Below are 26818 nucleotides of genomic sequence, written 5' to 3'. Positions count from 1 at the left end.
ATATCTAACACTACAATCTGTACATTCTACGTTCTTCCAAATACGGAACTGCAACAAACCTTCCACCATTGGCCATATTAACCGTCTTGCTCATACCAAAGCGAATCTTGGGAGGTATATGTACGCCATACTTGTTCAACCAATCATTCTTCATCATTATCCTATTATACATTCCACTACTCAGCACAGGACTCAATTCGAACCGAAGTCCGCTACCTGGCCGAACGTTCCCTACATTACTATACATTTAGTAAAGTTTGTGAACTTCTTCATCGTGCAGGTTTCATCATGATTAGTTTCCTCCATTGTTACACACGCTTATTAGTTATACACACGAATCAGCTTGAGCCGGTCCGAAAAAACTTTGTATCCATTCAATAAGAGCGAATAAGGCTTTACGAGTGTCGCTGTTGCTTGAACCGCCGACGCAGTAAGTATGGTGCCTTATTTAGCAAGAGCTGTCGTGAACCATCGATTTCTCACCTGAGAAGCATCTGTTCTCCTACTAGAATACTGCCACTATTTCACATGACCAATAGCGACTAATTAATTAGTTCCAGAAGCGATCAAACCTGTTCTCTGTTTCAGCTCCGCCGAGCTTCAAATACGCGATGAATCACTACAGTGGGGCTCTTTACAAATCGCAAGTGAGTGACATATTTTTAAACCAATATTGGTTCACAAACCAGGGCTTCGGAGTAATGTAGTATTAGTATTACGTTGCATAGTCTTGGGAAGTACTGCTAACGTACCCATTTCTGTCGCAAAGCAAAAATGTATTGGTGATAGTACCGGTACATGGGGTTCGTCTACTTTATGCCTCAGGCTGACGGGTGCAATGGCAGTGCTCCTCAGATCTTTGCGAGTTAACTGAGTGGCATTGCAATTGTTATAGATAGGCCAGTATCAAGCGAACGACTAGTTAGTCCCGTCTCTTGATACAGCTGTCATTATGGAGCTGGATGCGCTCTTCAATTCTTCTATGTCGTTCTTCTATTGGAGCTGTCTCATTTTAGTAGCTGTAGAGCTCCTTGTGAAAGCTCATTCAGGGAAGTACTGCCACCTTATCTATCTATTTCTGCAGCCAAGCGGTAATGTTGTAGGAGTTGGTATAAATAATTGTTATTTGAATGTAGGTATCAATGAAATATAGAAAAGTAGCCTTGACCGAACGCTGGAGTTTGATTGACGTCCCCACGTATCTAAACTGGACATGGCGCAGCCGGTACTACCTGATTGTATTTAGAGACCAAAAATTAAGAAATTTGGCAGTGATTTAATTAAAACATAGTGATGTGAAGTGTAAACATATCGGTAATATAATTATTAAGAGTGAAAAGAAAAAGTGAAATAGAAAAAATGCGAGTCAATTTTAGCTACCGCGACCGTATATTTTTGAAAATAATTTGGTTAACGTAACATCTGGTAATTTGTGCAACCGAGTGGGAAAGATGGAAGAAAGTGTTTAATATTTACTATGAAGGCTGCGAGCTATCACAAAAAGATCCTAAAGTACAAATAAATATTTTGCTGCACGTTATTGGTGATAAATGTCGCGAGGTGTACGAGCAATACACCGGCGAAAACAAAAATATCAAAGAATTGTTTTTAAAATTTATTGTAGCCAACGTAGATTTACCTCCTGTACCAAATAGAAGTTCATGTGAAAGGTTAAAATTGATTAATAGAATTTTATCATTGAAACATGAGTAAGACACAATAACAGTGACAAAATTCTAGATTAATATCCAGACTTTTTTGTAGGTATGAGTTGTTTGCAAGGAGAACACTAGATTTAAATCCGATATGATGAACCTGTCGTTCATGCACAGAGAAAATTACGTATTGCTATAAGCGAATTGCTTAGGAGCAAATCTCGAGGATGGATGGTATCGGTTCTGAAGGGTAAGGGTGCTGGTCAAATTAGAGGTACATGGGACTTGTCAAACTATGTCTCGGGGTGAGTGACCTTCAGATCTTTATGTTATAAAGCTCTGAATGGCACTACAACTGTTATGGACAGGCGTATCACTTACCACCAAGCGCTTGTTGAGATCGTTAGCCTTCGTTTCGTTTGGTCGTCCTGACATTTGGTATCATAAAAAAAAACAAAATAAGATTAATAGAAACCAACGTTTTGGGCTTTTACAGGTCTCATGGTCACGATTATAATATATTACGATATAAAGGCATGGGATCTGAAAAGAATCTGGAACGTTCGTCTGTTTGAACACAAATGTACCGAGTCAGTTTCGAAAAAACTTAAGAACTCGATATACCATTTTCTCTTTCAGAACATATCTCTGTCCTGCACGGTGGAGTGCGCTCCGCTGTGCACAGTGGAGTGGCTGAAGAACGGTGTTTTAATCGACCCACAGAAGACCGATCGATATTACATCGTTAATAGGACCATCGAGCCACAAGTTAACCGGAATGATTTTGAAGCCACCGAGTCTACTTTGGTAAGTTCCCACATTTGGTAATCCACAAGGACTACAACAAAGCAGTGTCATACAGGGTGACGTTTTAGACCCAGTAATATATCCTGCTGGAGACTATATATATTTAGTGAAGCTTCTCGAAACACATTTCGAAAACCATGGAAATTATTTTTATATGAATATTTTCATATGTATTTGACAGTCTCAAGAGTCCTTGTACTCATATAACTACGATGCACAATTTATAAAATGAAAGCATTTTTTTAATAGAACAAAAAATATGTGATCGCGACAGCGAACTCTTCGTGCCAACCTTACAAATGATTACGGAGTCACAGGTGAAGGACAATGTTAATGGTGCACAAAGCAGCTGTACGGTGTATAAATGAATGGAATTTACTCTTTAAATAATAACAAGAAAAATAAATGAACACAAAAAACAGGTTATTTATTTATTTAAAAACAGCCAGTGGTAGATACAACAAATCTTAGGAATAAAGAGTGACTGTGTAAAGAGAGCTAATAAGCGATACGAGAAGCGTATCTGTGTCCATCAGAAACAGTGACCCGTGCCCTTACTATAGGACGTATACATATATATGGATACATCAGATATCTGGGCATGCATTTCTTCCAAGCGTTTAAACCAAAGTCCACTATATCGGTTGTGTTTTGGTACAGCCACGCGTCTTCAATGTGTCTTAGGAATATTCTGATGTATGGAATTTCCTTGGTGAAATTCATAAACACATTTTACCTTTTCCAACTATCAACGATTTATTTCCCAGTTCTGGAACATGGCGGCGTGGCCCGGCGGCGTGCTTGACCGCGCGACGGACACCGCAAGCTACACTTGCCGGTCATCGCGGAACGACGCCGGTCCGCCTGTCAACAGCACCACTAAATTTGCTGTAGAGTGTAAGTACACCGACGATGGCTGTTATAAAACACTGGGCGTCCAAAACTCATGATGGCAAAGCCACAAGAACGTTGCCTCCCTTGTCTCCAAACAAATTAAAATCGGTCGATTTTGTTGGTCAACAATGTGACAAATTTTAACTGCCTCCGTGGCCGAACCCAGGTTGAATTCCTAGACTGGGAGAAATATTTGTATGGCCTACATTTTATTTCTCTCGTGACTTTGGGTGTAATTTGTGGTTGGCTATGTGGATATCCTTGGCGATACATTGTTTTCCTAGTCCGGCTATGAGTGTGTGCGTAATTATTATTAAATAATCCTACCAATTTACTTACTCAAGCCACAAAATGTCACTAAACCAGCTGTTATCTTAACATAGCTAACTCTGAACCATTTTCAAATTTCAGACGAGCCAGAAAACATAACGGTGACACCAAAAGCTGTGCCGGTAGTTGAGAACGAGATTCCAGCTAAAGTAGTTTGTTCCGCTAGGTAAGTCAGTTTATACGTAGCTATTGTTATTATAGTCTCTATTGTGTGCTACTGCAAGGCAAAGCCCAAACCAAAGTTCAAGCCCAAGTCAACCCAATTCCAAGCCTAAACCATAGTGTAATAAAATAAATCATTATTTTTGTTGCATCCATTACATATCTAGCCCACATTTTGAGATGCATCCTAATTACATGGCCAATCCCACAGATACTTAATAAACTGAAAACTGAAATACTTTTATTAACTATAAAAAGAGCTACAATGGAATTTGCACAACATTCACCAAAACCGGTTAACTAGCAAATAACGTCAGTTAGGAAGCTGGACATGGCACAAACAAATTACAACATTTCAGCTGTGACACGAATCAGATTAGAGGTTTAGGTCTGCATGTTGTGATTGCGTTTAGACCTAATTTTGTAACATGCGAAATTGAAAATATGCGAGTAATTTTATATTACACAAGAAAAAGATAGCTCATGCACGAAAATTATCTTCAATTCTACAGCTGCTACAAACGCGGCGATCAGACAGAAAGATGCATAATTTTACACATGTGATGAATGCTTGGAAAACGAATATTGATATAAATCGAGATAATGCGTTTTTTTACTGAGGGTACATAATTAACAATTGAGTAACAACACTTTTACCTTCCACAGAGGCTTTCCAATGCCTAGCTACTCCTGGCGTCGGGAAAACCCCAGCAAGAGCGGAGGCAAAGACCACACGAACAACTCCCTCATCCTATCGTCCTCCAATACACTACTCCTCGGAAAAGTACAACGGAAGGACGCAGGCAACTACGTGTGCGAGGCCTACAATCGGCATGGATCTGTGAATACAACTGTTCTTTTGGATGTTATGTGTAAGTCATTTAATAATTCTTTAGATTTTACATTCGTACAAAAATATGTCGCTCTAAACGTAATATAGTCCTGTTAGATTGTTAGTATTTTACAAAATAGTGTATATAAGCTGTAATAAAATGATGTTTTCGTATGTTAAGATAGGTATGCGAAATAAAAGAACTTTGTTATTATTACTGATACAAATTATTATTTTTTTATACTCAATATGGTTAAATTATTTCGTGTTACAGTTGTACCGGAGTGCAGTATAAAGAGAGTGGAAATAAAAGGTGAACAAGTTTTAGTATGTACTGCAATTGCCAATCCTATAGAGGTATGTAAATGATTTATTACGAAATAGTTTTTTTATATTAATACTACGCTTGATAGGCTGGTGTACATATCGATACTTTTATATCGCCCAACACAGACCAAAGGGCAAACCCAAGCCTAAGCTCCTCAAGCCTAATCTTAAATACAAGCCTGGACTTGGATCTGGATCCAAGATTCAGAGTATTTCAAGCACATTTTCCTTGATATAACTCTAGTTTTTTCAGAATGCGTTTCATAATTTTCAAGTCGAATAATAATAATTTAAAAAAATATATAAAAAAATGAAAAAAATACTGTGCCTATTTATAGTTGTATATTGTAACTCTTATCATATTATTTTATCTTTCACTGTGCACTTTCTTTAAGAGATTTTAAGATTTACCACATTTAAATATGCATTTGACTGTATGCACTATGATACTCTGGTCAGGAAACTTCGCCATTATGATATGGCGAGCCGCGACCTCGACCTTCTTAAATCATATTTCAGTGGTAGCATACAGAGAGTCGTTGTCAACGTTGAGATTATCAGAGTCTGCAATTAGCACGGGCGTCACTCAAGGTTCAATTCTAGGTCCAGACCAGAAATGACCAGAAAATTTATGAAGAAAGAAACGAAGTGCTTTGTGTATATATGTCCGAAATGACATTTTCCAGAAATAACGTTTGATCGAAATTTCATAACCTCGAAAGTAATTTTGAGAGGAAAATGTTTTTTCTTTTAAACGTAACTTAACCCAACCTAACCGCACCTAATCGTATCTTTGCGATAAACATTCAACATATCCTGAAAGAACAACTGCTTCGATAAAATTCGGTTTTCAGTGTAATGAAAATTCGGACACACGTTATTTCGGACAAAAAAAATTCGATTTTGTGATAGGTTACCATCTACAATATAAGAATCATACATGTATAGGGGAATCTCGAATTAAGTTAGTAAAATTGATTTAATTTTCAACTTCAACTCAATTTCAGGTCTCCTTTACATGGAAACTTCGCAACGAAAACGATACCCTTACATACAAAGCCAGGAGTGATGAAGGACCACGAAGCTACCTTACTCTAAGCTCCAGCGTCACCATGCATAGAAGATACCTCTGCTACGCCAATAACACTATTGGCATGTCCAAGCCTTGTTGGAAGGATGTTGATGGTGAGGAAATTATCGACAGAAATCACTAGCTGCTTGCAAGCGGGCAACACTTTTGCGTAGTGAACAAGCAACAACACAAAACAAGCTTAAAATATTTGACTCAAAATAAAATAGAATAGAATAGAATAGAAACCATTTATTGTAACGCCACAATATAAAAAAAAAACATAAAAACAAAGACTAATATAACTAGAACAGAAACAACACAAAGAACAGCATAAAAACATTTCAACAACAAGTTACATAATACTATAGTGACATGTGTGCGGCTGTGGCGTGTACAAAAGGATCCCATTCAGCTAAAGTCACAACCAAGGCTAGGTTGTGACGCTGGTTTTCAATGGGCCCTAGCCGAGTGAGTGAGAGTGAAAATATGTTCCTCTTACACCACTTGACTAATCATGTAAACTTGCTTTACCTGATAATAATGGATTGACCATCAACAAGGGTTTTCAACATTTAGCGAGCAACTCAAAAGCGTCTATAGTTTAAGGTGTTACATGTTTTTTTTTTTCAACCAATTTAAACCCACCCTTTATTAACAACAATTTATAAAAATACTGTTTTTTCTTCTTAGCCAACTGGGAAAGCTTGGGTAAGTGCTTGCAACGATAAACATGTACAACCCTTATAAGATTTTATAGTTATGGTTTTTATGATACTGTGCTAAAAATTTTATAAAATACACTTAGATAACACTTGGTACACAACTCATCATGAAAAGGTCGAGGGTATCTTCACGTTCCACAGACCACGAGAATACCTTGTTTGCGTTGATCGAGCTATGATTCTGAAAAATGTTTCTCACAGGAGCACTGCCGTGGTGGAAAGACCAGAAGAAACTGATCCTCATCGGAGGAATAGCACTGGCATTACTGATCGTGGTCGTGATTCTATGCATCATCATCATTTGCGTGTGCCGCCGCATGCGCGCGAAGTCCAAATGTGAGTGTGACCTTTTAGCATAATTGAAATAATCGATTTTATTATATTTTTTTATTTCTTTTTTATTTATTTAATATATTTTTCGCTTATACTTTTGAGTGTTAGTATAATGAACGATATCGACATTGACTTACAATTATATGGACGTCGGGTCCGAGCTAAAAAGTGTCCGAACTTATAGGGCGTTAAAATAGTAAACAGAGCGTCGTTCACGCTTTAGTCTTCGTTTGTTCGACTGACAGCGAAGCAAGCAAAATTAGACAGTACTGCGATGACATTACAATTTAAATTCAACGTTTTAGCTTTTTCGTATTCCTTTACATGTCACTACGTTTAAATAGGTTGACTTGGGACATTTTTTCGTGGTTTTTGTATTAGACCCGTCGTCCATTTATTTGTAAGTCAATGGATTTCGAGCACTATTCTCTACGTAATGAATTGGGTCCAATCATGTTTTCGCTGGTAACGATAAACAAATGTAGGTGAAATTTATCAGTATCCCCACACCATAATTAATAAGTTAGTGAGCCTCGCTCGATAAAACTTGTAATATCAGGAATAACACACTTAGATACTCTATATTACTTGTCTCCTTCTAGAAAAGACACAGACCATAGACCTCCCAGTACTTTTTTATGATGTCAAGTGAGGGGACGGACAAGTCGTGTGGTGTTAGCGACATGACTGTCCATAACATTTGCAGTGCCACGCAGAGCTTTAAATCGCAAAGACGCCTAACGCTATAACGCCTGGCACCCTGAGACACAAGTTGGCTAGTTCCATGTGCCTGTAATTCGGACGCTTTTTTGGATACTTAATACTGGTCAAATTGATGGTACTTACCATGTAAACCCGCAACGCCCTTGTAATAACTCACCCATGCATTTATTATATTATAATAACATATAACGGCATCGTAACGAAGCGGAGTCAGTACTTTCATATTTTTAAGTAAAAGTCCTAAATAATTAGGGTGCTCGTGAAATGTCCCAATCCCATATGCCTGTAACATGGGACTTGTCAACCGCACAGGACAATTAACATAGTATTATCTCTAAATTGCTTTAAGTTATATTAATATTACTTATTTAATTTCAAAGCGACAGTGTTGTTCTGTCACTTTGAAATTAAATCGTATACGAATGACATATAAATATGGCGAAGTTTTGGAGATAAATTATTAATATAACGGAATTTTGAGATAATATATGTTAGTTGTCAAGTGCGTTATGTCTGAGAGTGACGGGAAACTATTTTTCCGGATTTAAATCGCGTTAATTTTTTTTCAAACGAATTACCTTGTCGGATCCTTTACAGGTCCCATGGTTGAGTCAACCGTGACCATGGGACCCGAAAAGAGAGTTTAATTTCCTATATGTAGTCACGAAAACATAAAAACTAGATTTGTCACCTCTTGTTTATAATAATCATCACGATTACCAGCTGAAATATGTTTGTTTTTCAAAGTAAAGCATTTTCGGTTTAACCCTGCACGTGTCAAGCTATAGCTCGTGTTAAACTCTCTAACAATGAGTTACGACTATAAGTGGAGAATGTTTGCTTTTGAAAGTTGATTAAGGAAAACTCCCTCAGTTACCACAAAACTGCCAGATATAGCAGTTACTGAGGAGAACGGCTATATCGCACATTGAAAGCAATAAGAAAATTATTTTTTAGGCAATGAACTTTAATGTTTTTAAAAATAAGTTCTATTTTTAAAAAAACTATCGACACATCCGTAAAACAAAGCTGTATGTGTAAAACTACTTGTTCTCAGGACATCGTACATTTCGTTCGTTCTTCTTCGCTGTGGATGTCAGATCGACCTTTGTTCGATTTTATATTTCCGAAACGAAGTAAGATATATAAATTCTCAAAATACCTTTACATAGGCCTTAGTTTGAATAACGAAATTGTTCTCGTAACGTACTTATTCTCTTTTCGCTATATAATCACATCGGACTCTGTTCTTCGGATGAGTCGATATTTTCGTTTAGTGACGATATTGATTTCAATGTGCAATAAGTCAAAATCAATTTTTTTTGGCCTGTGAATGTTTTTAAAGTGCTTTACTTTCTTATTGTCTCTTCAGAATGCAAAGATAGAGAAGACTTTTAGTAAAATATAAATTGTCATGAACGTTGTATGAATGCGCCAGGGAACAAATCTTGTCAGTTTTGCTAAGTTAAACGTCCAGGGTAATATAAAAATTAATTGAGAACTGCTGATTTTCTGGAGTTAATTTAAAATATATTTTACCAATCATCATCGTTATTATCAACCCATTTATATACGTCCTAATGCTGGGCGCGGGTTTGACCATAATCCGCCACGCTATCTCAATGTGGGTTGTGAACCTTCTTGCAGGTTGCATCGCGATATTTACTTTCATAAAAAGCGTCATGACAAATTTCATAATAAAAAACTTTATTGCAGAATACAGAAAAATCCCCTGTACTATGAGTAGCTAGATCTTATGTCCGTCAAGTGCGTTGCCTCAAAATAACAATAATTAAGTTTGTTACAATAGTCTTATAAAAGATGGCTGGTAGAAGACAAAAGATTTTGCGCATAAGTTCCGAAAAAATCAGAGGTCTCTGCTAGAAAAGCTATAGGCCAAAGTATTCGGCTACCTTGGCTTTTCCAACCATACTGTTATAGTTGGCCAAAGATTATTTGCACGGATTCGTCTTATCTTAGAATACAATAGGACAAGAGTGAGTCTCGGTAATGTACGTGCTATCTGTATAAGTGCAAACAACTAATTTAAACACTTTTACGCATTGGCACTTATTCTAAACTTATTTATCTTTATGCGGAACTAATTTTCTTTGACTAGTGAGAAAGAGTCTGCAGACGGTGTTTTATGAAGTACCTATAGGTTTAAAAAAACGTCTGATGAGTAGAGAAATAATTTAAAACTAGAATTCAGAAAAACCATTTAGCGCACACATGTCCCGTACGATGGATCGAGATCATTCAGTCCATGTATTAGAAAGGATAAGCCGTTCCATGGGATAACATTCATCGGAGCAAATAATATTTCTTCAACTATAACATAATGTTACCAATAGCGGGGCACATTACTCGTGGTTCTAATAGTGCGGGGCACATTACTCCCCACTATTTCTTCAACTGTACCATAATGTTACCAATAGCGGCGTGGCTTTAATAGTGCGGGGCACATTACTCGCGGCTAGTTTTCGACTGACCAGACGCAGTGAGGGCAGACCACTTTCAAGGTAAATCGACCAGTGAAAGACTAGTCGTTGTGGTGGTCTTAGGGAGGCCTATGACCAATAGGCGTCTTTCGGCTTAAGTAATAATGATAATGATTGTCGCCAATATAACTAAATGGATTTTTCCCCTGGCTCTTCCATGAACAGTAAAAAATATAGACAAAATAACTTGCACTAGTGTTTTCTTGTACTAATTTTGTTCTTTGATTTTTTTTCGGACGCTGCCCTACTAAACACTGACATGATGACTAACAAAAAAAACAAAAATAACAAACAAATCGACGAATAAATATAATTTAGACAATAATCCAGTGGAGTTAGAGGAGAGAGAAAAGTAAGTGTGGTCTCCTTTTTTAATTTACTTGTTTTAATTATAAAAATATATATATATATATTATATTTCTAGATAGTCAAGAATGTCTAGTCTTAAATTAAAATTTAGTTCTTTTAGTAATCTAATCAAAAATGTTCAGACGAAAAACAAAATGGCAAAAATAAACAGAAATTTTTAAACCATTTTTAAACCTGAATGTTTTTGATTTTTGTTAAAAAAAGTTTCTTAGACTACTTTACCTTATTAACTATTTGTTTAATCTTATATATTTGTATTTTTTTTAACATTATAATAATGTTATTATTTATTTATGTTATCTAGATTTTCAGCCTCCTTCTTAGCAAGTCTATAGCTTAGTTTGTTTCTATGTTTAATTTAAATTTTGTAAGATTGACAATGACTTACATAAATTGAAGAAAAAATAGTAAAAAACAGCTTTTTAAAACTATAAAAAAAACTATTACAGATCATAGAAACCCAATAGTGTCATTTGCCCCTAGAAAATCCGTAGACAACAAAACTTGCCCCATTAAGTAGCCCCATAGATAGACATTTAAAAAAATACCCAATTTGCAGCGCCCTTGGTCCGAGCAGATTCGTGGCACACGTTGTCGATGCCCCCAACCCGGTCGCCGGTTTTAGTCCCCATGCAGAAATACTGAGAAACACTTGGGCCAAGTTAGTTAGGCCACAGTTGCCCCTTCGAGATCGGATCTTGCCCCAGATTGTTTGAACTTATTCTCAAGAATATAACATTATAAACGTTGTACTTTATATAAAGTGTATATCGTCGCTTCAGAGTGAAAATCTCACGCATTTTTACATTGTTTTTTAATTATTTTTGTTGAAGCAAAGCTTCTAAACTGATGATCTGAAAACGGCATAATTTAACTAATTAAAAAGCTAACAAAACGGTATTGTGTTTACTATATTTTACACCACATTTTTACCTTTATTCTGAAAAATTACATAGAAATCACATAAGAGCTATTCAATCTAAAGCGTCGATAAATGGAAATCAAATTTCAATACTTTAGAAATTGGTGTCAATTACAAATTAATGAAGCAACAGCCTTACCGTACCATACATTTTCTTTTTAACTGCTTGCAATGTATGTACAGTGTGTGTCCTGAGACATCTGCCCTTCAACAGACCTTTCGGTTCTATGAGCATTTTATACATACAACAAAAAAGTGTTAAAGGCATTTCAACTTTCTAAACTAATAACACACTCATAGCCTCGCATTAGAGAAATCCAGTGTCGCGGGTGTTATGGACACCCACAAGCACTGACAAGCACAAATTACACCCAAGGTCACGTGAGAAATAAATGTAGGCCATACAAATATTTCTCCCAGCCCAGGAATCGACCCCGGGACCTCTGCGTGGCCGTCCAGTATAGGGTTACTATGTTATTAACTGCATGAGGCAGTTAATATTGAAAGCATTAACGTTGGAGGTTTGCTTAAAATTATCCTCTTCATTTAGCCAATATTACATTTCATAAAAAAATCGTTAGGAAATCATGCCAAAATGAATTTTACATCTCACGAAGTAAAGATTAAGTTCGTTTGATACTTTCTTCACTTTTGTGTGCTCAGAACCAAAAGGTCATCTAGAGAGTCGGGGTATCTTGAGGCATTAACTGTACAATATGTCATAATAGAAAAAATGTAAATAGCTTATAAATAGAAAACTGTTGGGTAAATAAAATTTTGCTGGTTACTCAATGCAAGTACATGAATTTGAACTAGAGATATAGTTTCCAAAAACTGGAACAAGTTAAATCTCGAAGGGGCAAAAAAGGCCTTTGTTTGGGTTGAGTTTGGAGCCTGTAATTTTACTAAGTGCTTGGACCAACGGCTGTTAGTTTTTTTTTTACATAATAGTGTCATTATTTGTTAGAAAACTAACTTTTAATAGAGTTTATCATTAGTGTTTTTAGTATTAGCATGTTTCGTTACAGTAACCCTTATGAATAACTCAAACCTGTTAAGTATTGTTAGGGATTCGAAAACAAAGTCAGAAAGTACTATGTTTCTTTACCAATATTTTATTAATAGTAATATTTACGGCTGCATGGACAAGATAAAAAAAGTCTAACAACCACATCTGGTTCAAAACTACTATACCGGGAACACCCAGACCAGAACAAATCATGAAAGTTCTTTTCCCAAATGGTCCTACCGGGAATTGAACCCGGGACCCCCTCGTTTAGTGTTCACAGTCGCTTAAACTATTACTGGAAGCGTAAGACTTTGGATCTAGTTTAAATTCCAGTCTCCTAAAGATTTGCCTTTTCGTAAACGAAATTTATGGAGAGAAATAAATATTATTATTGTACTCCTTTCATGAACATATTCGACTAAACAGATTGAATTATCAACGTTTAAATTGGAAAAAGAATGACCAATCGTCTTTTAATTTCGAATGAACGTTCACGCGAAACCTGTGGCCACATATACCTACCAGGTCATATTTATTTGAAAAAAGAAAACATTCAATCGTCTTTTGTTTCGATTAAATGTCCATAATAATGAACAATAAACGTTCTGGTATATGTGATTCTGGGCCGTTTAATTCGAAAAAAGAATTACTTCAATCGTCTTTTGATTTCGAATAAATATTCATAATGAACCACTAGCCACGTGTACCAGAACGTTTAAATTGAGAAAAGAATGACCAAACGTCTTATTTTAATTTTGATTAAACGTTTTCCTGTTCATATACCAGATAATTATGCGGCCAGTGATTCGTATGAACGTTATTATCATATTTTAACCTTTTTTAACATTCCTCTAAATATCTCACTGCTATTACTATACTATTGTTGAAGGTAAAATTGAAATATGAAAAATTCTGTTAACACGTCAATAAAATCGTCGTTACAATATTGTAAGAAACAATTAAAGGATATCTACTTAACTCTAAAAGGGACAAAGTTCTACTAACATCGAACGTAACAGTCCTTACTCGAAAATATGAAATTACCTTATGCATAAATTTAATAATCTTTTACGGGAAGCGAGTAAATCGTATTTAATTGATTCTGAGAAAATACACTTTTTAAGTTAATACACTATTTTATTAACAGTGCGATATGTTCATGTTAATAATGTTTTTAATGTTTTTTTTAACTTCAAAATTTGTATGGACATAGGTCTATTTTTATAAAAAAATTTACAATTATACATACTAAATTCAAAGTATTTATTTCAAAGGAGCCGTATTACTTCCTGACTTTGTCAGTTTATTTAGCTAACTTTCTTATTATGTTCATCAAATTTGTATTCTTCGATAGGTTCCTAACTGCACTAACACCTGACGTTCTCAGACTAACTACGATCCATAACACAGGTATAAATAAACTAACATATTTTTATACTTCAAAATTTGTATTGACATAGATGGAGAATGCTTTCTTTATTTTTTCAGTCTTTTTTGGCTCGGTAGCTTTGTATATTGGCGTTAACGTTTGAAGTTTGTGTGGATTTCTTTTTGTTTCTTCGAACCGTTTCTTTATTAGAACGTGTTGCGTATAAATATCTTGGTAACACAAAACACGAGGCAAACGTGAATTGTTTAATTCTTCAACAGTTAAAATACTGCGAGATTTGAACCTAATTCGAAAATTAATGACACTTAAGAACTGCAATAAGACACTAGACCGAAAAATCTTGAGTTTTCCACGAATTACTGTTTCTTTACATTCTTCACTCCCTCCTTACATAATACTTCAGTAGTAAACCTTCGATTGTTCAAAATGCAGTACAGAAGAGGACTAGGGCTACATAAGTAGCACAATTCACGCTTGTCTCCTACATCTGTGTAGTCAATGTATTCAGCGTAACTTCACTTTAATATCACTGTGCATGGAAAATTACACAGGAAAGCATTCTTCCTATAATTCATGTATAGACATCGTTTTACATATGTATATTTTGATATATTATAATGTTTATTATTATCTTAATATTTTAATCCAATATATTTTTTATTTAAATTGCAACGTACGTATTTTAAATTGATATCCATGATATTCATATCTTATCACATTCAATTAAATATAATTATTATATTACTATATAGGCATTTATCTATTGTCATTTTTATATTAAAATACAATACACGAATGATCGATATGACAGATGGTTTTTTTACCAAAATCACCTGATTTTGACTTAATTCGTAATCATCGCTTGATTGTATTTTTGTTTATCTTTTGTTTCCTATAGTCCCGATGGTAGCTGTCTAAATGAAGTATCTATTGCCCAATCCATAATATCACAAGCGTTACCCGCACTATCGCCAAGGATAAATCTATCATTTAGCCCTAAATCTTGTGATCGGACACGGTTGGTTGATAACAGTCATTTAGAAATGAATAAATTTAGAGAAAACTCGACTTTACAAGCCAATCTATCCCAGCTGGAAGCAACTATTAACGCTCACAGATCTCCAAATGCCAATGACGTAAACGATGTCAACGAAACACAGACACCAAAAACGACAACAAGAAACGAAGCACAAGCAAATCCGTCACCTGTGGTATCACCCAACAAATGGCCTTTGAAACCTGGTGTCTTAGTGCATGTGAATTCAAACCATACACTAAGCCCAAAGAATCAAGCGAGGCTGCAAGCCGCAAATATTTCAAAAGCTGAAGAAAGAGACGACGAAGCAAATCTCGGTTTGTTAGAACGAAACAGAAAGACTGACGATTCCCAAGACAAGACTGAATACTCAAAAAAGACAGGGAAGCCCAGACGAAATACTCAAAATGTTGTGACAGGAATTTTTAAAACCCTAAGAAGAAAAAGCACTGATTCAGATGACAGCGGCAAATATAAAAAGATTAATAAAACCAACAAAAGGGCAGTGTCGTTAGTGAATTTGAATAAAATGGGCTATAGTTTGCCAAAGAATAGATTACGTTCATTTTTTCAAAGTGAAACGCCTAATGTAATAGTTACGGAAGGAGGTAGTTATTGCGTACATTTCATTACATTACACACTATTACAAAACGCACACATTTTTTCACAGTTATTTTGATCTATTGTGATCATTTGACTCAATTGTGAACTCTTACTGATATGTTATTATTAGTCAATTTCATCTCTGTTTGACCCATTACTCAATATAACCATCTTCTCGATACTTCTCTATGAATTCCCTAATCACTTTTCCTGTGATAATAAATACCTCACTTGTAACTTTTGCCCCGCAAAGATCACCATAGATTGTTGGGTTTGAATGATTATCAAAATCTTTCCAATTATTGCATTTGCTTTTTTTCTTTTATTGCTTATCGCCTGCACATTGTTTTTGCGCACGTTTGTTACTTTTTGCATTGTGTTTAACCCTTGCACGTGTTTTAGTTGTATCGTTCAAAAGGCCTGATAAAATTGCAACCAGTGCCCCTATTAAACCTTTTCGTGAGGAACCGGCCAAAACATGTAGGAAAAGAAAAAAACCTGGTGAGAGTAAGTACTTGCATGGTTTTTATATTGTTTTTCTATAGAGACGTAAACTACATTATTGTTGTGTTTGTTACTCATCTTAAAGAACAGAGAATGACTGGATCTCAAAAAGATTTTGACTTTTAAAACTATTGATGTAAGTTCAAATGCATGGTCACAATCACAATATCATCTGATGTGATGTTTAATGAAAGGCCTATTCACTCTAGCCTTCATTAGAGTATTCCATCCCTTTTTATTCAGTTCCGGTTCAAAAACTTTGGAAAATAATTGTTCTCTTTCTTTTTAAGTGATATCAACAGTACCCATAACATCACCAAATGGTATAAACTTTAACATTTATAAGATTCATTTATACTCCATAGGCCCACCTACGAATGGCGTAGATAATGCCCCCAACGGCAACCTTGGAGCGGACAACCCAGGTGTCTACGAGAACCTGCCGTTCCACGGTCTACAACAACCTCCTAATAAGGTATTGTATACTTGATATTTGTTGAATGATGAGAATACTTCATGTATGAAGGTCTGTGTCATTAATAAATTAATTTTTATTTGGTTTTAAAACATACTACGACATTTTTATCTTCATCTACTTAATTTTTATTAATATCTTTATTCCGGAACAACGTATGTATCACATAATAAATATAAATAATCACTTTACTTGAAGTACCTACCTTTACCTTACCTATTTTTATTCTTTATTAACTGAAATATATTTAAAGAAACCATTAAATATGTATTAAAACAAGATTTATCTGTAATATCTATAAAAACCATCAACTTTATATGTTAACATTGTTTTGTTCTTTGTCTTGTTTTTGCTTCCATCAATTAATTTGCATTTCTAATTTATTTAATTTCATTCATTTCATGTTTTGTTTTGGCATGCAACAATAAAAGCCTGTGCAAGTCATACAACCTCGAATCGTGGAGACTAACCAAAAAACTGCCAAAGGAATAGCTGACTTACAAAAGCAATTGACTACAAACCCATCTTTTACACCAAGAGTTGTCTGCCCACCATTCGTTCAGAATACAGTAACGTATCCTATAAATTCTCCATCAACTTCTCAAATACAAACTACCTATGGAATACCAGTACTATCACCGATACAACAAATGTATCCTTTACATCAGACGGTGTTACTTAATTCGTACTTGCCAGCAATGCAAACGTCATTTCTGAAACAATTCCCAACGATTGATGAAGAAATTGAACCGGACACTAAGAAATTCTCCTCTCTTAATACGAGAAATGTGAGGAAACTTCCACAGTTTCAAAGCATGAGAGCCGTCCGCAAAAGAAATATTGAGCGATTTTACCCTAATACTGAATATGGAGAAAACTTTACTGAAATAAACAATAACAAGGATCAAGACGAATCTGGAAGTGACAAAGATGTACTGAATGAAGTCGAGAATATAATTTATGCAAATTTCCCTTCGCTGCTTAAAATTAAATCGAATATAAGTGGTGTGGATCAGTTTGAGAATCTCACAGATTCTATACAAGTTTGCGAAGAGAGCGCTGATCAAATTAATGTTTCAAACGATTCTCTTAATAGACCAGTGCCTGCACCTAGAACAAAACTCTCTCCTGTTAAACCTTCTCCTAATAAAGATCACGTGTATGTAAATTTATCAATGCCTTTGATAAAAACCAACTTTACTAAATCATATGACGTAGTTGATGCTCCTGTAAGACCTACAAAATCTGCGGAAGATATTTCAAAGACTGAGAAATCTGGTTTATCATTACCTAGAGCTCCTAAACTTAGATTAAATAAAGTACAAAATAATAATGAATCTAAAAACAATGAGAGTGGTAATGAAGACGATAATGATGGAGCAAATGATGAAAATCTTGAAAAGAAACAGGATTCCAAACCAAATATAATCGGAGCAACTCCAAAAAGAAACTTGTCGGCAATTCTACCTTCGAGTTCATTAGTCAAAGCCGTTGTGAGCCAATTTAATGAAAAATCTGAGATTAATAAAGTCGGTTTACCGAAACGACAGGTGATACTCCAAAAACCCTTACAAATACCAAAGTTATCCGAAAAACCTGTACCAAAGAGAACGTTACGGCGCAGCAATTCCGTTCAAAGTAGTTTAACTATCAACAGCGATAATTCTGAGGTATAACGCTTTTTTCTTTTTTTTTATCATCCCATTTTCGTACCCCATATGTTTGTCTTATTCTTACAATAACCAACTAATAAACGTGACTAATGTTTTCATTTTCAGAATACTAACATCCTACAACAGCAGTACCTACAAAAGCGCAATCATTTCACTAACCTTAGCTCCAAAGGGAAAAACAAGAAAAACTTTCAAATACCTCTGCAGAAACACCATAGCTTCTGTTACTTTCAACCAATAAGAGTCGACAAACGATTGCCTGTTGATCAGGAAAGATCGTACAATAATACAATAGGACCCTTGATATATCAACCTCCAGACACTCAGTACTACACCAAAACCTTGAACAGAACTAGAGAAAAGAACTCACAGAAATTGAATCGTCTAAAAAAATCTGAAAGTCTCAGAGAAAAGCTGTCATGTGTCGGAGTGTATGATAATTATGAGAAACCAGATTACCCGGAACCTGAATATAATGACAGTGAAAGAAGAAACTACTTACAGTTCTTGAAAGGGAATTACATATCAAATTCAACAAGAAACCTTGGTCCTGAGAATTATAATTTTAATACTGGTAATAAGGATGATAAACCTAAACATAAGAAGTTAGTTTATGCAGATTTAGCTTTAGGGAACCATAATTTAAAATTTAAGAATACAGTCAATTCTAATAGACACTTGTATGATACGTACGCGGTGGGAGATAGTACTAACAAGGAAACTAACTGTAGTTATAAGAATGTAAGAAAAGGCAGTCATAGTCAGCAAAGGAGTGATTATGCGACGCTCAAATTCAACGAGATTGACGTTTGAGAGGTAAGTAAAGTATTGAGAGGAAGATATGGCTTGAAATATTTTAACCTCAAACTTCAGTCTGTTCTTGTCAATTCAAAATATATTTTCATTTAACTTTTGAGCAAAAATAATATGTCACGAGTTTTTTATGTCTGATTTTTCAAAACTTTTGTCTATCATTTTAATAATTTATAAAAATAATGGTAATATGTGTTATTAAGTGAAAGCCTGAAGCATGATTTTCAAATTTACGATAAATATTTAATAATGTAATAAAACATAAAAATATAATAATAATGCTTTTATCATAGGCATGTTAAAATGCTGTGTTGTGACGTTCTGATCTTTTTATTTCTAGGCCCGTTTTACCAAGAGTGACACGTACATTTATTAAATAAAGGTAATTTTTCTAAATTCATACATAATCGCTTTCAATGTTTCTTTTATTCTTGTGTATTTTAATTTCTCACGTACGCTTTTTCTTTAAAACTATTTTATTTAATAAAATATTTCTTACTGTTTTAATATTCATATATATGTAATAGAACCTCTTTATTAAATAAAACTTGCTGCATGTTTTATGAATTTTGTTTTATTTATTTATATTTATAGTATATATAATATTATTATTTTGTTTGCTTATTATAGTTTCACTTAATACGTATTACCATTTTTATTTACTAGCAAAACAATATTTCCAATCACACACAACAGTTGGATGAAAAGCACACATTTTTTATTATATACAGTTCCTGTCCTGCAAAGTACATTTGTATGCTCGAATTTTACGCTATAGATAGACCCTTGAAAATAAATAAATGAACACTTACAATCAGTTACAAAGCCTTTACGTGACGGTGCAGACAATAAAATACAACAATTGAAAATGAAAACGAAAAATCAAACCCCAATTTTTATTCACAGCCTTTCAAACCGGATGACCAATTCATTTACGCCGACGCGGACATGAAGGACTATGGACCGATTAATTACAAAGCAGCCTCAATTTACGCCCAGATGAAAAAAATCAAGGAACAACAGAAAATGCAGGAGATTTACGACAAACAAAATCCGGATGACGATATGCTTTAATGTATTTTATTATTTAGCGGTGATTTACAGGGTCATTTGTAAATTACTAACATCATAAATAACAACATTTGTCCCATGACTTAATAACTCAGATTTACTTTCGCACAAAAATAAAAATATTAAAATAGAACACTATAAACAGTGATAACTCTGTGCGGTACGATGCAAAACGTTTAAACGGGGGTCGTTGGGGTGGGGGCAGGGAAGACGCTTGCACATTTATTGAACTTTTAACCTTACTACCAAATACAACTCTGACTGATAGTACAAAACTTTGGTAAATATATTATGTTTTATAAAACGTCATGTAACAAAAGTTGTTTTTATGATGTTAGTTAGGGGGTGTTCCCATTATGTTGTAACGTTTTAAAATTCTAACATGTGCCTTGGACGTTTATTTTATCTTTGAACAACTGTTGTGTTGACAATTTATCGGTTCACGACAGCCGACTTGTCGTTTGCACGACAGAATCGTTTGTAGTTGCGGCTATCTGTCCTCACAATTTTATCGTCACGTATTATTTATCATCAGACGACTGTCGTTCTAGCTCTTCCAATTGTCTTGACAGTCCGTTGTTGTAACGTCAAAAAAGGCGTGAACGACAGTTAATCGTGTTGAACACCTTCATTTAAATGTACAAGCCACGACACTTTAGACTGAACGACTATATGTTATAACAGGAACACGACATAACAGGAACGCCCTTAATATAGTCCTGCAAGGGTCCTGTAAGGTATATCACCGCTCTACTTCGCTTAGTTTCTAATTATAATTAAAGCGTCAGCGAAGAAAACACCGCCACCGCTCTAAATATAATTACAGCCATAAGTAGGTTGTAGTAGAGTTATAAATGCTTGCTACCTTAAGGCCACTACTGACAACAGTAATTGCAGATAAAACGAATCCTCTCTTCAGCATTCATTAGTAAAACTTTTATTGTTATTTACGAAATATATATAATATACAAAATAAATATATATAGTAAAAAATTTTAGGGAAAAAATTATTACAATCTGAAAGAGGGTGACCAAGTACACTTTTTTATTATAATAATTATGCTCTTCCATGCTTGAAATCTTATATTTTTTACCAAATACGTTATACGAAAGAGTAAAGAGAAAAATGAGACGAGACTGCTCGCTAAGAAACAACCAGCGTCAAATAAACCCCAGATTTAATAAAGCTAGCCTGTTGTACAAATAAGATTTAAAATATAATAATACAAGTATGTAAATAATAATTCTAGCAAATAATTTTTTTTTTAACTATGTGTCATTTATATTATTGTTTTTTGTTTCTTGATGGATTCCTTTCTTTGTGACAACCCTTAGCTACCGGTTAGCTGTAGGCTTTAGGGTTGCCAAATGAATAAAATGTTCAACCTAAAATTTTTATTAACGAAACTATAATTTATGCACGCAAATAAACAAGCTTTTGTAAGCATGGCAACACTGTTAGAAGTTTTAATATCCGTCCATACGGGATTAACTACAAAATCAGTTCAGTTCTAGCGGAACCTATGTCTATGTAAATTAATAGTGTAATATAAATCATTTACATTATTCGTAGCATAAATTAGTCAAAAGAACAAAGACTATCCAAAGATATATAATGGATAAGTTAGTACGTACGCAATGTAGGTGTGTTCAAAAATCATACAGGCCCGTAGTAGTGATCGGCATTTATTTTGTACTTACTTAATTTTTTGTTACGTTGTGTCAAGTTTAATTTCGCAACGAATTACGAATTTCTAAATGATATTTTTTCTATATAGTTTTACATTTAAGTTTTTTGTTATTGTACGACAAGATAACACAGACTTTTACTTGTCTTTCTTAAAATGTAATTTATGGCTCCGATTGGTCATTTATTTCTTTACGTCCAACCAATGGAAACGCTGCATCCGTTCTACTAATCTTTTATAATATAATTTTATACGGACAATCTGTGTTAACTTGTCAAACTTTAACCATTGCAGTATTTTTAACATCGCTTTAAATAACGTTGTTTATGTAATAACAATTGTGATAATAGTCTGGAATATTGTTAATTTTTGGCAGTGTAGGTACTGTGTTTAAATATTTGACCTACTAAACCAAAAAGTTTCTTTTCTTCTAATTCAGAACTATAAAACGCTCCCCTGTAAACTTGGTAATTTCGACGTACTATACTTTACGTAGGAGGGATCGATATGTAAAATAAAAATGCTTGAGATGATTTCAAATAGATTAGAAAACTATCTTTACTTATGTAGGTACAATTTTTGCTCCATACAACTTTTTTGTGAACTTGAATAGCCGCCATTGCAGTTGATATCTCGCTTTCACTAGCGACAGTTAAGTATGCAAGTCTACACATACACTTTTTTTCTGTATTAACTTATTACGGAAATTGTAGTTTACGTCAACTCAGCATACTTCATCCTGCTCTACTTAACTATCACTTCAACATAGATCCAAACATTTGGTCCTTCGAGCTGGGAGTACTACGATACGATCAAAATGTAATGGTTTATAACGGAATGAAATTAAAAGTTTATTTACACTCCATTCTAAATAAAAAAAATCCATTTTAAATCATTAGTAAATGTTTTTACCCAATTTTTTAAATCATCACCATCGATAATGGTTTTATCTATTTTATTTTAAATCATCTCACACACGTTTTATTCTTGTACTACAATAGGTTTTTTAAAATTATAAAACATTCATAAATAACTCCAACAGTACAACTGCCAAAAAAGTCAAGTTCTAAAACCTGTCGACTTGGAGAAATATATTAAAAGTACCCTGTGTAACTAAAATCCAGTTAATACGTTTTTTCGTCTACTAATTTCAATTGTGAACAAAAAACTTGAAATATAGGCATGGGTATTATTTTAAGAAACAAAAAATCTTACTTTGCAACATTTTTTTTTATATTTGAATTAAAATGTCACGTCGTGATTTTTTTAAATTACAAATGGGTCTTTATTTTTTTTATTTTTCTTCTCATAATTTTAGTACAATTTTGAAGTAATTGCTTTTAAAGGTAACGAAAATTGCCTATGTTTTAAGTTTTAAGTTTTTTTAGATTATGATGTACTAGACAGCACTGTAAACAATGTGCTCAATTCATTGATTTAGTAGTTGTAAATTTGATAGAAGGTGCCGATTGAACTTTTGTCATGACAATTTCGTATAAGTCCAATAACAATTTTCTTTTTTTTTTCTTAAAATTTAAATTCATTCGGCGCCAACTATACGAAATGATAGAAAAAAAATACGTTAAAAGTATTTAGAGAAGGTTTTGTACATAAACGACTTGTTATAATATTGTCAGATAGTGTTAATAAAATTAAATTATGGATTTTTAAAAATGTGACTTTTACTCGAGACCGCCATTATCTATGTATGTATGTATATCCCACTATACTTGCTGAAGATGGTAGCAATAATGTGGCTTATTGACGTAGCGTGGGGGTGCCGTGGGGGCCGTGGTCCCAGAGCGGCATAGTAATGGGGGCGGCGGCGAGCGCGACCGAGCCAACTAAAATTATTATTTTTTTACTTAAAATTAGAAAATAAAACAACAATCAATACAAAAAATATTTTTCTATACTATATTTCACTTCTAATTAATAAAATTTATCACAGCCATGACTTAAATTTTACATTTCTTCAGATTCCGTCAACTTACAAATAAGAAAAACTCATACTGCCCTCTTTAATAATCTATTGTTTACCGCATATGACAGCCTATCGCAACGCCATCTGTTGAGCGCATATAATAACTACTATTGCTTGATCGTCATAGACCCGCTGCTCTATTGGAAAAGCACGCTCTCTGCCAATCACCAGCCAGGAAAGAGCGCTTGTGATTGGTGGAACGGACTTCTCCCGACAATCGTCGGGCGAAATAATGAGATTAAGTACCATGAGCAAATAAAAAGAATCCTTCTTCCCGTACTTGATACAATTTCATCAGAAATTACAGACTTATTTCTACACACATACTTGTGTATAATGAGCTACTTCAGAGTTTATACTACCTCAAATGGCTCTGGTTAATGGCTGAGGTAGTATCAACTCTTAACTTAAACTACAAATAGATAATCTAAAAAATTCTGTAACACATATTAATAAGTCTCAGACTTTTATCATAGTATAACGTAAAACAAGTATCGTAACTCCGTACAAAAGTAGTAGCATGGCTTGTATATGCGTCTATGTGTATGTGAGACCAGAGAGTATTTCCACCAATTGTTTTTGCCATTAGATAATAGCTCGTGCTGTGGTTGGGGATAGTGACGATCCGGTGCAGTTCGTCTAGCGCTCAAGACGCGGCTGAAGGAACATGTCCCGTAAATCATGATTATTAAATGTGTTAACTGAAGAATCAGATGAAGCCATCTTTTTTAACCGACTTAAAAAAAAGGAGGAGGTTGTCAATTAGACTATATATTCTTTTGTATATATGTTACGCAATATCTCCGGCAAACCTAACATTAACACTTGTAAACCGATTTTGATGATTCTTTTTTTGTTAAAAGAGGGTACCTCTGTAGTACTTTTTTAAATTAAATTTAAAAAACTTAAATTTGAAGATAATATTCCATTTCTAAGGGTGGCTTTTGAAGACGGTTTCTTCAGTATTAAATCAGTTTATTCTTTTTTTTTAATCTCAAATTTTCCTAATCCACCAGTCTCGCGATAGATATTAATACCGTTGCAGAGTACTCTGTGTTGGCAGAAATATGGTTCAATATTACATCAACAAATATTTCAATTATCGCTTCACCCACCCTCGTCAATCCAGACCATTTCCACTGAAGATCGGCTAGAAGAGCCAAATTTTGCCATATGAATTTCAATCCTCGTCTCGTTTCGCCTCGCCGGTAGAAAAGCACCTTTACACTGGTCGTTTATTATTATTCGAATGTGTGCATCCGTATAAGCCGCGCGGCAGTCGTGCACACATACAAGCCGCTGTTACTTTGTACAGAGTTACCATACTTCTTTTATTTTACTATGTTTATTATAGTTTTCTAAAAGACTCGTTCAATTAGTTTTTAGAAATTGTGTTAACAGAATAGACATTTAGAAAATTTGTATCACAAGCAGTCAATATCACAATTATTATTTGACGAGAATGTAGGTCCTTATACCAAACTAACGTAGGTACAAGTTACAAATAATGACTTACCAAAACTTACTCAAGTAACAACAGTTAATAATGTTAAGTATGTACAGTCAGTGTTCCAAAATACAAGACCCTCTAAACGACCTTTTGGTTCATATAAGTGTGAAGATATATGTTAAACAAACTTAATATTTACCTTATGAGATGCAAAATTCATTTTGATATATGATTTAATGACGGTTTTTTTAATTACAAATAGCATTGGTATTTTTTTCTTTTCAACCTGCCATCGGCTTGTAAAGCCATGATCAGATGGGCTTTCTTGATGGAGGAAGTTGCTCATGCGATCATCATCATGGTCTTCACATTCGTTGATTCAGGCTTTAGATGATCCATCGTTTCAACCGCGTTGGGTTTTATGAATGTAACAGATTTCTTGCCAATTCGTTCTTGTGGATAAGAAGTCGGGCTTTATATTTTTAATTGTGCTTCTTTACTTCTTCTTTTATAGTTAGTAAATTCAAATTTTCATGGATATCAGTATTGCTTATAAACCCAATGCTATAGTTCTCAGTACCATGGTCTGAAATTTATACAATATCTCGAGATTTGAGTTGCTGGCTAAGCCCCAAAGCTACATTCCATAAGTCTAGATGGGTTTGATGATGCACTTGTACACCATCAACTTTGTGAAATGAAAATGATTTATTTATAAGCAAAACTCCGACGTCAATTTTTTAATACAAAGTTGAAATACCTGTACCGCTTTTATGTTGAACGTGTGAGAGCGCTCTCAGAACCAAAAAGCTCCGTTATTGGTTATATTTTGATGCATCAACTGTACATAATACATACTTTCAGCTATATTTTTGTTAAAATGTTTTAATATAGAATTTTATTACCATTTTTAGGAATTTTTCTATTCCACTTTCCAATGAACTTCTCCTATTGTAGAATTTGAAAGCGTTTTAAAAAACCAAATGCAATAAATTTCTAAAGTAATGAGTTTCATAAGCTTGTAACAAGGGCTTATTAAATGCGACTACGATAACTCCTAACATTTGACTACAAGTCTCAGAATATAAATAAAAACAACCTAGCACTTAACTTCAGGTTCTAAAAATTTTTGTAGGGATCGGGTCCAGACCCAAAATAAACAAAATCTGAACACCAACGTCGCGCTGTGATGTCACCAGAGCAGCATGCTGGGTAGGCTGTTCTGGACTTTGTCAGCTTAGCACAACGTTGACAGAGATCTAGTAGTTCGTTCTGTGGATTAAAAGAATATATAATTATACTACTAATCGGCTACTAATAAGAACATTGGTTTGAAAGTGGATAACTCCTGAAGACATTTGCGTTACTAAGGGAATGTCTTAGGCGGCCTTTCACGGGCATGGCTGATGTCCACCGTCAGCCACACACCGGCCCCACCCTTTCATATTAATTGTTAAACAAAAGACGCGTCT

At 34.4% G+C, this 26818-nt stretch overlaps 1 protein-coding gene across 1 annotated transcript in view; it reads left to right on the top strand.

Annotated features, from left to right (window-relative positions):
• LOC113228377 overlaps window positions 1-20142 on the top strand; it is a 31191-nt gene extending 11049 nt beyond the window's left edge. The window contains exons 9-24 of the mRNA XM_026461653.1: window positions 589-647; window positions 2295-2462; window positions 3230-3359; window positions 3768-3852; window positions 4515-4720; window positions 4955-5037; window positions 6015-6192; window positions 6770-6787; window positions 7003-7137; window positions 10677-10710; window positions 14947-15692; window positions 16091-16195; window positions 16558-16667; window positions 17099-18337; window positions 18446-19156; window positions 20060-20142. Coding sequence (XP_026317438.1) covers window positions 589-647; window positions 2295-2462; window positions 3230-3359; window positions 3768-3852; window positions 4515-4720; window positions 4955-5037; window positions 6015-6192; window positions 6770-6787; window positions 7003-7137; window positions 10677-10710; window positions 14947-15692; window positions 16091-16195; window positions 16558-16667; window positions 17099-18337; window positions 18446-19153 — 4004 coding nt within the window. The 3' untranslated portion in view covers window positions 19154-19156; window positions 20060-20142. The remainder of the gene's footprint in view (window positions 1-588; window positions 648-2294; window positions 2463-3229; window positions 3360-3767; window positions 3853-4514; window positions 4721-4954; window positions 5038-6014; window positions 6193-6769; window positions 6788-7002; window positions 7138-10676; window positions 10711-14946; window positions 15693-16090; window positions 16196-16557; window positions 16668-17098; window positions 18338-18445; window positions 19157-20059) is intronic.
• Window positions 20143-26818: the final 6676 nt, after the last annotated feature.

Source organism: Hyposmocoma kahamanoa, unplaced genomic scaffold, assembly GCF_003589595.1.
Source record: "Hyposmocoma kahamanoa isolate Upper Pololo Valley unplaced genomic scaffold, ASM358959v1 230, whole genome shotgun sequence".
NCBI lineage: Eukaryota > Metazoa > Arthropoda > Insecta > Lepidoptera > Cosmopterigidae > Hyposmocoma > Hyposmocoma kahamanoa.
This window is presented reverse-complemented; position numbering and strand designations above follow the sequence as displayed.